This window comes from Sander vitreus, chromosome 6, assembly GCF_031162955.1.
Source record: "Sander vitreus isolate 19-12246 chromosome 6, sanVit1, whole genome shotgun sequence".
NCBI classification, from domain to species: Eukaryota; Metazoa; Chordata; class Actinopteri; order Perciformes; family Percidae; genus Sander; species Sander vitreus.
The window spans coordinates 886,557-900,983 of NC_135860.1; the positions used below are offsets into that span (position 1 = coordinate 886,557).

Consider the following 14,427-nt stretch of genomic DNA (forward strand, 5'->3'; position numbering starts at 1 on the left):
AACCCATTAAACCTACACTGTAAACATATATTACAATCAATTAATGTATCCATTAATTTACCACATATCTGAAGTAAACCTGTTTAATACCTCATTCAATGTAATCTCTATCGATTGATACCTTACAAAAACATATGCACACCAATTCATATGTGATATCCCACAGAATTACAGTGAGCATGGGCCAATTAAGTTTAGCGGTCTTAACAGTTAAGTTTAGCTGAGAAAAGGCGAGCATCATGCGACGACGACAGTAAAGGTTAGACACCAAACCGACTAGTTAAGATTAGAAAAAAGATTGTGGTTTGGGTTAAAACACTGGTCACCTTAAGTAGTACTCCCCGGAAATGAACACCTGTTTCCTGATGAAAGTCTTGTTTTTTCTCCTTAACTTCTTCAGGACATGAACACCTGTTTCCTGATGAAAGTCTTGTGTTTTCTCCTTAACTTCTTCAGGACATGAACACCTGTTTCCTGGTGAAAGTCTTGTGTTTTCTCCTTAACTTCTTCAGGACATGAACACCTGTTTCCTGGTGAAAGTCTTGTGTTTTCTCCTTAACTTCTTCAGGACATGAACACCTGTTTCCTGGTGAAAGTCTTGTGTTTTCTCCTTAACTTCTTCAGGACATGAACACCTGTTTCCTGGTGAAAGTCTTGTGTTTTCTCCTTAACTTCTTCAGGACATGAACACCTGTTTCCTGGGTGAAAGTCTTGTTTTTTCTCCTTAACTTCTTCAGGACATGAACACCTGTTTCCTGGTGAAAGTCTTGTGTTTTCACCTTAGTCCACACAGCATTCCTGGATGGGAGAACAACGTGCTCTGGTTTATTGGCATTTCTTTAAACCAATCACAATTCGTCTTGGGTGGGGCTAAGCGCCGGACGGAGCCACGGTGTCTCTGCTAAATAGTCTCAGGAAGGAACTTGTTTTGGTGGAACATGTGTACGTTTAAAAGTAGTTTTAGTCGTGCAACAGAAAGCTCAGATTGGACAGATAGTCTAGCTAGCTGTCTGGATTTACCCTGCAGAGATCTGAGGAGCAGGTAACCATCACAACCAAAGAAAGAGGAAGGGGACCGACATCAATGTGCTGCTGACAGTAATAAATACGTGGAATACATACCAACTACAGTGCTTTACTTTTCTCAGCTATATGTACAAATGGTTCATGAGAACAGCCTGAATAATTTGGCACACACATGAAAGGTTTTAGCAAATTCCTTTTGTAATATGCCATTTCCAAAAATGTCAGACTTGTTTGTTGTGCAGCCCAACACACCACAGCTCAGAGGGGTTTATATTCTTGGGAAAAACCAAAGGTTTAATGGTGGGTATGTCCTGTTTTCATGTGACACTTGTAACATGATAGATCAAACGTGCCCCGCTGCGACTTATGTGAAACAGACTCTCAGCGTTTATGGCCGTCTTTGTCTTTGTGTTGCAGGAAGAGAGAGAAACCCGAGAGCCGTTCCAGCATGGAGGGGAGGCGAGGTCTCCTCCTCAGCCTCATCATGGCAGCGTGTTTCCACAGCAACGCCGCTCAGAAGACAGGTGGGTATGATTATGCAGCTATTACTTAACTTCCTGCATACCAGCACATATAGGATCAAGGCAAACGTGCCCCTACTCCAACATTACATCAACCCAAAACATCTGTTAAAGCAATGCATATACAATGTGTGCCACACACACACACACACACACACACACACACACACACACACACACACACTGTACATGCCTAAACACACACATAATGTGCTTCACAGAGAAGATGTGTGTGGTGAATGTTCTGTTTTTTCATTAGGAGCACTGTTAGTAACCCTGCACAAGAATGTGTTTCCTGCTGAGCACATGGATTGGATAAGATGCTTAATTGGTTCATAACAGCACAAAAATCATCTTTGCTTTGATTACCAGTGCCTCGTTGCATAAAACATTTATGTATTTAACAACCCTGTTGCCAGACCATATGTTAATCTTTCACTACTCTGCAAAAATCATTTTTTAAAGTTCTTTTTCACAACATCTGCCTACAGGATGGTTGGGAAAAGAGGGAAAAGGTTTTATTAAAGAAAATATGGTCAAGGCCAATAAATGGCTTTGTTTAAGGACTGTAATTGCAGGTCTGTGATGGGACGCGAAGTCTGTTTTCTTGCAGGAAAGTCAGATTTTCAGTGGAGATGCAGGATCTACATTGAAAATATATTCCACTCCAGTAGGAATAATCAAAAGTATGAAGAGTACAGAAAGCTTTGAACATGTTTTATGCAGCCGGGCACGTTGATGTAAGGTTTGTAAAAGTTTGTAGTGACATGGAGAAGTTAAAGGAGAGGTAGAGATGGGTCAACGCTTTCAGCAACACCAACACTGACTACGTTTACATGCACTTAATATTCTGTTTTTTTGCACTTATTCTGAAAAATACAGTATACTTCTAAGCTGTTAACGTAGTTAATGAAAGAATATATTCCTCTAATATTCCCGTTTACATGCAGCCGTGCAAAACAGTTTTTCCAGCGGTGGAGGACTTGGAGCGTGTGAACACAGCGTTTAACAAGTTTTGCAACATGTCAAAAAGCTGTTGATGTCCAAGTCTTTGATAATGTTTAAAAGTAGCCGTGTTTCTCCTTTTTATCAGATCTGAAGCCCGGCAAACTGTCGGCTGGCGAGAGGCCGTAAACCGTCACAAATTGCAGTAAAAAAAACCTTATTGAGACGCAGATTCTTAATGCGCTGAATACATGTCTAAATGTCTAAAGAATGCTTCTAAAACCAGAATAATACCGTCACATCACACGTCTTAATCTGAAAATGGCATATTCGGAAAAAAGGTCTAATTCTGAATATCCAAACAGATAATGCTGTTCACATGAGCTGTATCACATTCAGAATATTGTGATATTCGCAATAATAGTGGAATTTAAGTATGCATGTAAACGTACTCACTGTCTGAAGGAAAAATGAACACCAGCTGTAAGCCACACAACTTCTCTTTCACTCTTCACACGCTTTTGCACCCAAGAGTCCACCTGAAGGTGAGTGCTTTCAGACTCGGCCTCTGCAACCTGTGCGCAAACTGTCCGCAACTTGACCACAACACTGCTCATTTTTTTTCTTCCTCTGGCTTGCACAAATCCAAAGCGACCCGCCACTTCTGTCTGTAAATCACGCTGACACTTTTTCACCTCTGGCTGCACTGGCTTTCTAAAAGAACCAAGAACTGTAGCGCGCTTTAACTTCATACCTGCAAGACCATCTCAATGACCTGACAACCTTCCCTCTCAGTCTGCACTCAAGAGGCTGTAGCCGACATCGTCTTCATGGTCGACGGCTCGTGGAGCATCGGCACCGAGAACTTCAAACAGATCCGCCAGTTTCTGTACACGCTGGTCAACAGCTTCGACGTCGGCCCCGAGCACGTCCGCATCGGGCTGGTGCAGTACAGCACGACTCCTCGCACCGAGTTCCTGCTCAATACCTTTCAGAACAAGAAGGACATTCTGCAGCACATCGACACCTTGCCTTACATGGGGGGCGGCACCCAGACGGGCCAAGGCTTGGACTTCATGCTGAATAATCACTTTGTGGCGGCAGCTGGAAGCCGCAGGGGCCAGAATGTGCCGCAGATCGCTGTGGTGATCACTGATGGCAAATCGCAGGACAACGTGGAGTCCCACGCCCAGGATCTGAGGAGAAGGGGAATCATTTTGTATGCAATTGGTATCAAAGATGCAGACGAAGAGCAGCTGAAAGAGATAGCCAATGAGCCGCACAGTCAGCACGTCTACAGCGTGTCGGACTTTGCAGCGCTGCAGGGAATTTCTCAGAGCATCGTCCATACCCTTTGCACGACGGTAGAGGAAGCCAAACGACAACTCCTGCAAGTGTCTCAAGGTAAAATGTGTCGTACTACACAGCTTGTGGCGATCTGACTTGTACTTGTATCTAAGACATGATAGAGCCAAGTATTACAAGTACTGGTTGTTGCCCAAAATGTTTTGGATTCTTCAGAAATATAAATGTCCAACCAAATTCACTCCGATGTCATCTGAGTAGGGCTGCAACTACCGATTCATTTCATTGTTGATTAATCTGTTGATTGTGTTCTGGATGAATGGATCAGTAGTTTGGTCTCTAAAATGTCAGACAATGGTGAAAAATGTGGGTCAGTGTTTCCCAAAAAAGCCCAAGATGACGTCCTCAAATGTCTCGTTTTGTCCACAACTCAAAGATATTCAGTTTGCTGTCCCAGAGGAGAGAAGAAACTAGAACATATTCACATTTAGTTTTAAAAAGACTCAAACTGATTAATCGATTATCAAAATAGTTGCCAATTAATTTAATAGTTGACAACTAATCGATTAATCTTTGCAGCTCTACATCTACTTTCACCAAGAAAGCTTTGCTAACCTTTATACAGTCAGCCTTGACAAATTAGAGATGTTGGACAAAATAAACATTAAGAACACAGAATATAACGTATGTGCTCAAACAAACACATGCACACACAGAGGAAGTAAATGTTTCTCAGCTTGCTGACTTTTTTCTCTTTCCTGTCCAGAATGTGCCAAAGCCACTGTGGCCGACATCGTCTTCCTGGTCGACGGCTCCTCCAGCATCGGCACCAGCAACTTTCAGGAGATCAAGGTGTTTCTGCGAAGCGTCATCGCAGGCCTCGACATCGGCCCCGACAAAGTTCGGATCGGCGTGGCTCAGTACAGCGATGAGACTTACCAGGAGTTCCTGCTGAAGGATCACATTGACAAGGACTCGCTACTGGCCGCCGTGGACGCATTTCCCTACCGACAAGGAGGCACGGAAACAGGCAAGGCCATCGACTTCCTCCTGCAGCAGTACTTCAAGAAGGACGCGGGGAGCCGAGCCAGCCAACGGGTGCCTCAGATCGCTGTCGTCATCACCGATGGAGACTCCACGGACGATGTTATACAACCCGCCCAGCGCCTGAGGCAGCACGGAGTCATCGTGTTTGGTATCGGGGTAGGACAAGCCAACCTGAAGCAGCTCGAGTCCATCGCTAACCGGCCACGAAAACGCTTCCTCCACTCCATCGATAGCTACCAGGCTCTGCAGAGGCTGACCGAGGGTCTGCTGAGGACTGTTTGTGTCTCGGTGGTAGATCAGGGGGATGGTAAGGCAATCCTGAAGAACTTGTGGTGATGAAAAGTAAAGTTCTTGTGAACAGTGAATACCAAAACTTACACCCCGTTTACACGTACATGGTTATTTTGAAAAACGGAGACATTTCCCTTCGTTTGTGCCCTTTGTTTACACTCAAATGGAGGATTTGCCTCTGAAAACGACTCTTTCTAAAAACTCCGGCCAGAGTGGAGATTTTAGAAAACTTTGTTTGCACATTTGCATGTAAACTGAGAAAAACGGAGGTTTAGGCAGCCGACGTCACAGTATGCGAGAGAAAGAGGAAGTGAGTCTTTGCTGTTGTTGCTATTTTCGGGATTCTGATTGGCGGGCTTGAGCGTCTTGTTACACTGCCACCTACAGGTTTGGCATGTTCTTGACGGCATTGACGGCATATATACATACGTACGTGTAACACTTTTCTGAAAACTGACAGGTGTGCACAATGTTATTTTTGAAAACGGAGAGGGTGAAATGTCCGTTTATGAAAATAACCACGTGTAAACGTAGCTTTAAAGGTCCAGACCGAATGACACATCAATCCGGACGTAAATAGGTACTTGCCTTAATTAAGGACTCAACATGACTTGACTTGCCCAAAAAAATATATCGAGACTTGAGCAAAGATGACTTCGTCACAACACTGACAGTTTCTGAATTTGGGCTGTGTGCATCTCTCTGTGGATTGAGCATTTTGACAGACACAGTATTTATACAGCACCTCGACCTGCTTTACTATCAAAACGATTTTTTACACTATGGGACCTTTTAACAATTACGAATCAGTATTTTGTACAAGAAATGTGTGAGACGCGGATGCTTTAAGTTTGCAGTTGTAACAACTGTTCTTGTTGCTTTGTTTTCTTTCAGCCTTGGCAGAAACTTTCGCAGACATCTTCTTCCTGGTGGACAGCGGCCTGACTACACAAGAGTTCCAGCACATCAGAAACATCCTCGTACGACTGTCCAATCAAATGAACATCGGCGCGTCCGCCTACCGTCTGGGCTTGGCCCAGTACGGTCAAGACGTCAAGGTGGAGTTTCTTCTTAATGCTCACCAAACCAAAGAGGAGACGCAGAAGGCTGTTAAGAATTTCCGCCAGCGCAGACTACAACCCAACGAGCCACGCAAACTGGGCAGCGCATTGCAGTACGCCAGCACTCACTTTTTCACAAAGGAAGCAGGAAGCCGGGGGGAAGAAGGCTACCGAGAGTTCCTGGTTGTTATAAGTGGAAAAGACTCAGACGATCCGGTGTATAAGGAGTCACGTCTGATTAAAACATCCGGAGTAACTGTGGTGGGGTTGAGCCTCGGTGCATCGGAGCAGGAAATGCGTGTCATAGCCACTGATCCATACATTTACTTAAGACAGTCTATCACCAACATTGTTCCCACACTGAGGGCTACCTTTGAAAAAGAGGAACAGCAGTTAACTCAAACTCTAGGTAAAGTATACTATACTTATTATTAATTCATCAGTTTGCGCACCTTTGAAAATGTGTTTTAATAATAATGTATACTTTATTAATCCCGTAAGGGGAAATCACAATGTTTTCACTCTGTTGTTATTACACACATTAAACACAGGCCTGAATTACACACATATGCTCATTACCTCTACATGCACTAATGGAGAGATGTCAGAGTGGGGGGGGGGGGTTATCCATGGAAAGGCACCCCAAGCAGTTGGGGGTTTGGTGCTTTGCTCAAGAGCACTGTGGCAGTGCCCAGGAGGTGAACTGGCACCTCTCCAACCAGTCCACCACCATACTTTGGTATGGGGACTTGAACCAACAACCCTCTGATTCCCAACCCAACTCCCTACTGACTGAGCTACTGCCACCCCCCACAACCAATTATTCACAGTCACCCCCTTTCGGAGTGCTACCATTAAATGAAGTCTCAGATATGTGATCTGTTTCTTACTGACAGACGAGTAAACCAATTTGATTAACTTGTTAGCTTCGGCTGTAGCTCAGTCAACTTTGTACCTGGACTACCTGCATTTGCCTGCTTAAAGGAACACAGCGACTTATTGGGACTTTGTCTTATTCCCCGTATCCCCCAGAGTTAGATAAGTCCATACTGAGCGAACTCCAGGTGAACTCCACTGGTGAGGAGCATACCACAGGGCTTCTCAGGTGCTGCGAGCAAATCACTCCGCCCAAGTAGCAGAAGTAGCAGTGCTTCGCCTTCTGAGAATATAGTTCCCAGTATGTATACGGTTAGAAGATGGCTGTGTGTCATGTGACCTTGTTATTTGTACACGCTGTGACTATACAAATCACAACATGTAAATATGAACATGTTGGCGTTATTTGGTCAGTTATTGGGAGCAGTAGGCTAGATGGAGCCGGTTACCTCCAGGATCTGTGCTAAGCTAGGCTAGATGGAGCCGGTTACCTCCAGGATCTGTGCTAAGCTAGGCTAGATGGAGCCAGTTACCTCCAGGATCTGTGCTAGGTTAGGCTAGATGGAGCCGGTTACCTCCAGGATCTGTGCTAGGTTAGGCTAGCGGTGGGGGCGTCAGACAGAGTTACGACACGCACGGAGATGAGAAGGGTATGTATGGACTTATCTAACTCTGGGGGATACGGGGAATAAGCTGAAGTCCCAATAGATCAGTGTATTCCTTTAAGCCCGCTGCGTTTTCACCCGTGCTGTGCCTCCAGACTGGCCTCATTAACATGAAGAAGGGGGCTGCGTTTTTTCATGCAAAGCTATAGTCCAACAGTCTAAAGTTAACTCTGGGGCTCCAACCCTCGGATTTTTTTCTCAAAAGCCCTGAGTCTTTTAGGGTTTTAAGATAACTTTGTGTCATTTACCCTCAGGCTACATTTACATCGCTACGTTTTGGTTTTAAGCCAAAAGTGATCTCCGTGCACCAAGTGTTTTTATCTCCAGTAGAAGAACTAATCTCCATTGAAACTAAAACGCCCAAACCAAAATATATATATATATATTTTTTTTTATCTCAAACTTTGAAAAAAACTCAAAAAAAATGTTAAACAAAAAAAGGTCAAAATCATCGAAAAGAACGCTGAAAAAAAGTATCAAATGTAGAAAAACGTCGGACCAACTCAATTACTGATTGGTCAACGGCACATTCAAATCAAATCATTCAACAAGAATTCTCCGACGGGGACGAGAGAATGATGACACCCCTATAATATCTATTTATTCATGCGTCAGTTATATTTACGTGCCCGACGTGGCGTTTTACTTGCCGCCCAGGCCATCGGGAGAATCCCTTATTGTTGAGCCCTGAATTGCTAATAACGATTTCATGATATTTATTTCACAGATTGCAAAGCAGCCAAACTGGCAGACGTCGTGTTCATCGTCGACGAGTCTGGAAGCATCGGAAACACCAGATTCCAGCTGGTGCGCTCTTTCCTGCACTCAATGGTGAACGTTCTGGAAGTCAGCCAGTCCAAAGTGCGAGTGGGCATCGTGACGTACAACACCAAGGCCACGGTGCAGGTCTACCTCGACAGCTTCGATGACAAGGATGATTTGCTGAACTTCATCAAAATCCTGCCTTATCACGGAGGTGGAACGCACACCGGAGAGGCCCTAAAGTTCACCCATGAGAAGGTTTTTATCAACGACCGAGGAAGCAGAAAGGACAAGGGCGTCAAGCAGGTGGCGGTGGTGATCACAGACGGGGAATCCCAGGACAACGTGAGCACCGCGGCGTATAATCTTCGGCGGGATGGTGTCACAATTTACGCAGTTGGAGTCGAAAATGGCAACGAGGCCCAGTTGGTAGAAATGGCATCGTATCCCCCCCATAAGCACAAGTTCATCGTGGACAGTTTTGCCAAGCTGAAGTCGCTGGAGCAGAGCCTGCAGAAAAGCATGTGCCAAAACATTCTTCAGCAAGCGTTCTCCATCAGTACGAGAACAACTGCCATCAAAGAAGGTCGGAACCAGTGTTTGTTTTAAAATTGGCCTCGTTCAATATGTGTAAAAATATGTTTTTAGTCAAAGTTCCTATGACATGCTGCTTTCTGGATGCTTTTATATAGACCTTAGTGGTCCCCTAATACTGTATCTGAAGTCTCTTTTATATAGGCCTTAGTGGTCTCCTAATACTGTATCTGAAGTCTCTTTTATATAGACCTTAGTGGTCCCCTAATACTGTATCTGAAGTCTCTTTTATATAGGCCTTAGTGGTCCCCTAATACTGTATCTGAAGTCTCTTTTATATAGACCTGGGTGGGCAAAGCAGAGAAAGGGGAGGTAACCTTTCCCCTTATAATGTCATAAAGGGAAGATTCCAGATTGGCCCATCTGAGCTTTCATTTTCTCAAAGACAGAGCAGGATACCCAGGGCTCGGTTTACACCTATCACCATTTCTAGCCACTGGGGGACCATAGGCAGGCTGGGGGAACTCATTTCATGCCATGGGACCTTTAAAGAGTAGAAGAACAATATTAACCCTCTGATGTCTAAGGGCATTTTCTCGTTTTTTAACATAGCTTCTTAAATTCACCTTTTTGCACATACCTGATACCCATGTGCAGGGCTTTTAAATGAACTTTTTTGATCACCAGCCAACATGGCTAGTAGATTCTTAAATTTACCAGCTAATCAGGTTTTCCACTAGCCACATTTTTTACTTTCCTTTAATTTCAGCTCCTCTGGTTGGTTTGGCACCGTTCCGTTCGTCTTCTCCGTTTCAGCGTAGTTCGTAATCGATACCACACGTTAGGCATGTAGCACACAATTGTACGACATGCCACAACATAAGTGTTCATGGGAAATGTAGGAAGTGTTGCCAGATAAAGATTACATTTCCTAGCCAAAAACACACAAAACCACCCAAATTTCTTGGGGGAAAACAGACTAATCTGGAAACATTTCTGCAGCCTGCTAACCGGCCAAAATGGGGGTTGGGGGGGTGTATATTTAAAGCCCTGCCCATGTGTTTCATATCAAAATGTTTAGGACAAACTCAGCTTTATGGAAACTGAGGCCCTAATTTGTCCTAGAGCAATGTGTAGAGATAAGTAGGCCCTAAAGCTGTAAAAGTTGATGTTGGGTTTTTGAAATTCTTCAAATCTTTACTCATATGGACGAATTGTTTTGGAGCTTGAAATGAGTATACCAAAGTCCTAAGTTCACAAAAGTAATGTAAAATATGAATGAAATAGTAGATAAATGTATAATGTGTCTAAAACGAAATGTTGTAATACCGCTTTTTCAGTAGAAGTAGTGTCCGTCACTCTACTTTCACCATAGAGGGACTCAATACCGTGTGCTCTCTTCTCTGTCTCCTTATTGGCCGTGTAAGTGACGTGTCATCTCGCAACAAAAAGGACGCCAAAGCGCAGATTCAGCCGATTCCAGGAATATCTAAACCACATTTCTGTGCTGTATAATCGCTGAGATATTGATAGAGACGCGCCCACACGTCCTTTGTCCTCAGAGGGTTAATAGCGTAGACCATTAAGTAATTGCAGGTAAAGCTAGTGTAAAGCTGATGCTTTGGGAAAAATAACTAATAATATCTTTTGATAAAATGTGTTTTTCCTTTTCCAGGCTGCGTACAAACGGATGAGGCAGACATCTTCTTTCTGATTGATCACTCAGGAAGCATTTATCCCAACGACTTCGAAGACATGAAGAAGTTCATCATCGAGTTTCTAAACACCTTCCGTATCGGGCCCCAACATGTCCGCATTGGGGTCGCAAAATTTGCGAGTTCCCCACAATTAGAGTTTGATCTGACAGCCTACTCAGATACTAAGACGTTGGAGAAAGCCGTTGAGGATATTCATCAATTAGGAGGAGGGACGGAGACAGGAAAGGCGCTGGAATTCATGGGCCCAATCTTTGAGCGAGCAGTGGTGTCTCGCGGTCACAAAGTCCCAGCGTACCTGGTGGTCATCACGGATGGAAAATCCACTGACGAGGTCAAAGTTCCCGCAGAGAAACTGAGGGCGCACGACGTCACCGTGTACGCCGTCGGCGTGAAGGATGCAGATGAAAAGGAGCTGCAAGAGATTTCCGGCGACAGCAAAAGGACTTTCTTTGTCAATAATTTCGATGCTTTGATTCCCATCAAGAACGAAATCATCACAGACATCTGTTCTGAAGACGGTAAGGAAAACGAGGGGTAGAGTTTCAATTTTAGGGGGTGTCAAACAAAGTGAGAATCACACCATATGATGGTTTATTTTAGGGATGCACCAAATCCAGATCCAAATCCTCGGCTGAAGCTAAACTGGAGATGGTGAATGGTTCATTTCTGATTTGTGGTCAACACATTAACTGGTGGACCAGAGAGCCCCAGCACCCTATGTTTTCTACATTAGACCACACACCCCTTTGTGCCTCTGTAAATGCGCTTATCCCTTAAAGAAGTCTAAATATTTCCAAAAAGTAACTCAAAAATGTTTTATGAGACCTGAAAGAACATGCATGTCATTTTGATGGTTGGTGATTATGTTTTTGAAAAACATATTTTGCAATCTTGAAGTCTCGTCTTCTGCCTGTCGTCTCGGATGAAAACCATCCCCTCAGCATTTTCTAAACGCTCGTGCCTATGAGCATTTAGAAAATGGCGAGGGGATGGTCTTCATCCAAGAGATAGGAAATTGCTGGCAACTTCTCCTAAACGATTGGCTCTCGAAACTGGAGGTTGGTTGGAATCGAAAGAGGAGGAGACAAAGATGACATAAACGTACAGTATATATTGCCCATAAAATGAAAGTACTTATTTATATAATTTGCGGGGAAAACCCAAGTTTACAGAAGGCCGTGTTGTACGGAATACAGTGAGTCTACGCTACATCAAATGAGAATTAAACGATTGGTGTGTGTTGCACTTTTACTACTACTAAAAGTTTGTTAGAATTGACACATACAAGCATTGTTTGGGTCCAAAGGAAAGATAAGCAGAAAGAAAAGAGTAACATTACTCTAACCTGTCTGTGCTCCTGTGTCCACAGCTTGCAAAGATGTACCGAGCGACCTCCTTTTCTTGATCGACAGCTCTGGGAGCATCTATCCAGAAGACTACGAGAAAATGAAAGAGTTCATGAAAGCCGTCATCAGCAAGTCCTTCATCGGGAAGAATGAGGTGCACGTCGGCGTCATGCAGTTCAGCGACATGCGACAGCTAGCGTTCCCCCTCAACAGCTACTTTAGCAAGGAAGAAATGTCGGCAGCCATCAACGAGATGCAGCAGATCGGCGGAGGCACGCTCACAGGCGAAGCCATCACGGATGTGTCGCAGTACTTCGATGAAGGCAGAGGAGGGCGCCCTGGCATGAGGCAGAGGCTGGTGGTGATAACAGACGGCGAGGCCCAAGACGAGGTCAAAGGCCCCGCTGAGGCTCTGAGGGAAAAGGGAGTGGTGGTGTATGCCATCGGAGTTGTGGACGCCAACACCACCCAGCTGGGTGAGATCGCTGGCTCCCCAGACAGGGTGTATGCAGAGAGGGACTTTGACGCTCTGAAGGATTTGGAGAGCCAGCTGGCTTTGGAGCTCTGCGATCCAGTGAGAGGTAAGAGCAGTCTGGCGGGGACTATCCTGAAATATCTTTTAAAGCATGTAAAGACACAAATTCCTACTCTTTTTTTCTTAAACTCTCTGGTTGCTTACACACCTGAGCTGTTTGGTCCGTTTTAACCGAACCCTGGAGCGTTTGGTCCAATGGTGCTCTAGAGTTTGGTTCACTTCAGGTGGGGTGCAATTACTAGCCTGCAATTTCAACTTTGCACACAATTTACGGACTTACGGACTTCTGCTACTTGGGCGGAGTGATTTGCTCGCAGCACCTGAGAAGCCCCGTGGTGAGGAGCAGAGAGTAACAACGGTGTTTTTCAGGTGTTGCGCTAATCACTCCACCCAAGTAGCAGAAGTAGCAGTGCTTTGTCTACTGAGAATATAGTTCCCAGTATGTATAAGGTTAGAAGATGGCTGTGTGTCATGTGACCTTGTTATTTGTACACGCTGTGACTATACAAATCACTACATGTAAATATGAACATGTTGGCGTTATTTGGTCAGTTATTGGGAGCAGTAGGCTAGATGGAGCCGGTTACCTCCAGGATCTGTGCTAAGCTAGGCTAGATGGAGCCGGTTACCTCCAGGATCTGTGCTAAGCTAGGCTAGATGGAGCCGGTTACCTCCAGGATCTGTGCTAAGCTAGGCTAGATGGAGCCGGTTACCTCCAGGATCTGTGCTAAGCTAGGCTAGATGGAGCCGGTTACCTCCAGGATCTGTGCTAAGCTAGGCTAGCGGTGAGTGCGTCAGACAGAGTTACGACGCACAGAGATGAGAAGGGTATGTATGGACTTATCTAACTCTGGGGGATACGGGGAATAAGCTAAAGTCCCAATAAGTTGCCGTGTTCCTTTAATGTTCAATCTGTTCAATAAAATAAATAGGGCCCGAGCGCTGACAGCGGCGAAGGCCCTATTAAAATTGAAGGAATTATTTTCCCGGCAAATTAATTGCCTTTTTTAGGGGCTTAACATTCTCAAAAACTGACCAAAATTGGCGGTCGCATCGAGTCTGGTGAAAATGTACGTATTTTAAGGGTTTCGGGAATAGGCGCACAAAAATGGCTCGCTAGCGCCCCCTACAAAGTTAAAAGGAACCCTGACTAGTACGACATGTTGGCCTTATAAGATTAACATGGGCGTCAGTTATAAAAAGGTGGTACAAAAACACTCCAAATGTTTAGTTTTTTGTTAAAAAATACAGAAAATGTTCTCCCGCAGCTCTTCGTTCAATAAACTTTCTGTACACTTACAACGTTCTTAATGCTTCGGTTAACATGTGGGGACCCTCACTATGCTACCGTTGAAGTTTGGTGATATTTTGAGCCTTTTTAGTGGTATAAATAGCGATTTGTTTTTACTTTCCCTGTGCCCCGAATACTAGCTAGCATTGTAAGCTAACCAGCGGTCCGCGCTAGCTTCATTGAAGCTCCAAACACATTGGATTAGCATAAAAACATGTCCCAGAGAACAACAGAGTGGGAACACATTTGTTAATAACCCCTAGGTTCGTCCTTTAAGCCTACGGTCAAACTGAAAAGGCTGAACTACCCCAGAATGCATTGAGACGTAAATAACCATGGCAGCCTACGAGGGAACAGATTTTCTGCATGTTTTAACAAAAAACAAAACATTTGGAGTGTTTTTGTACCACCTTTTTATAGCTGACGCCCACGTTAATCTTGTAAGGCCAACATGTCGTACTAGTCGGGGTTCCTTTTAAAAAAATTTAAAATTTTAAAATTTCG

General features: G+C 44.4%; 1 protein-coding gene across 2 annotated transcripts in view; it reads left to right on the plus strand.

Annotated features, from left to right (window-relative positions):
* LOC144519093 (collagen alpha-6(VI) chain-like) overlaps nt 1-14,427 on the plus strand; it is an 88,856-nt gene that overhangs the window by 19,386 nt on the left and 55,043 nt on the right. For both annotated transcript variants that reach the window (XM_078251986.1, XM_078251987.1), the window contains exons 3-9: nt 1,444-1,550; nt 3,288-3,896; nt 4,564-5,151; nt 6,030-6,605; nt 8,465-9,085; nt 10,709-11,269; nt 12,121-12,678. In XM_078251986.1, the coding sequence (XP_078108112.1) occupies nt 1,475-1,550; nt 3,288-3,896; nt 4,564-5,151; nt 6,030-6,605; nt 8,465-9,085; nt 10,709-11,269; nt 12,121-12,678 (3,589 nt within the window). In that variant the 5' untranslated portion in view covers nt 1,444-1,474. The remainder of the gene's footprint in view (nt 1-1,443; nt 1,551-3,287; nt 3,897-4,563; nt 5,152-6,029; nt 6,606-8,464; nt 9,086-10,708; nt 11,270-12,120; nt 12,679-14,427) is intronic.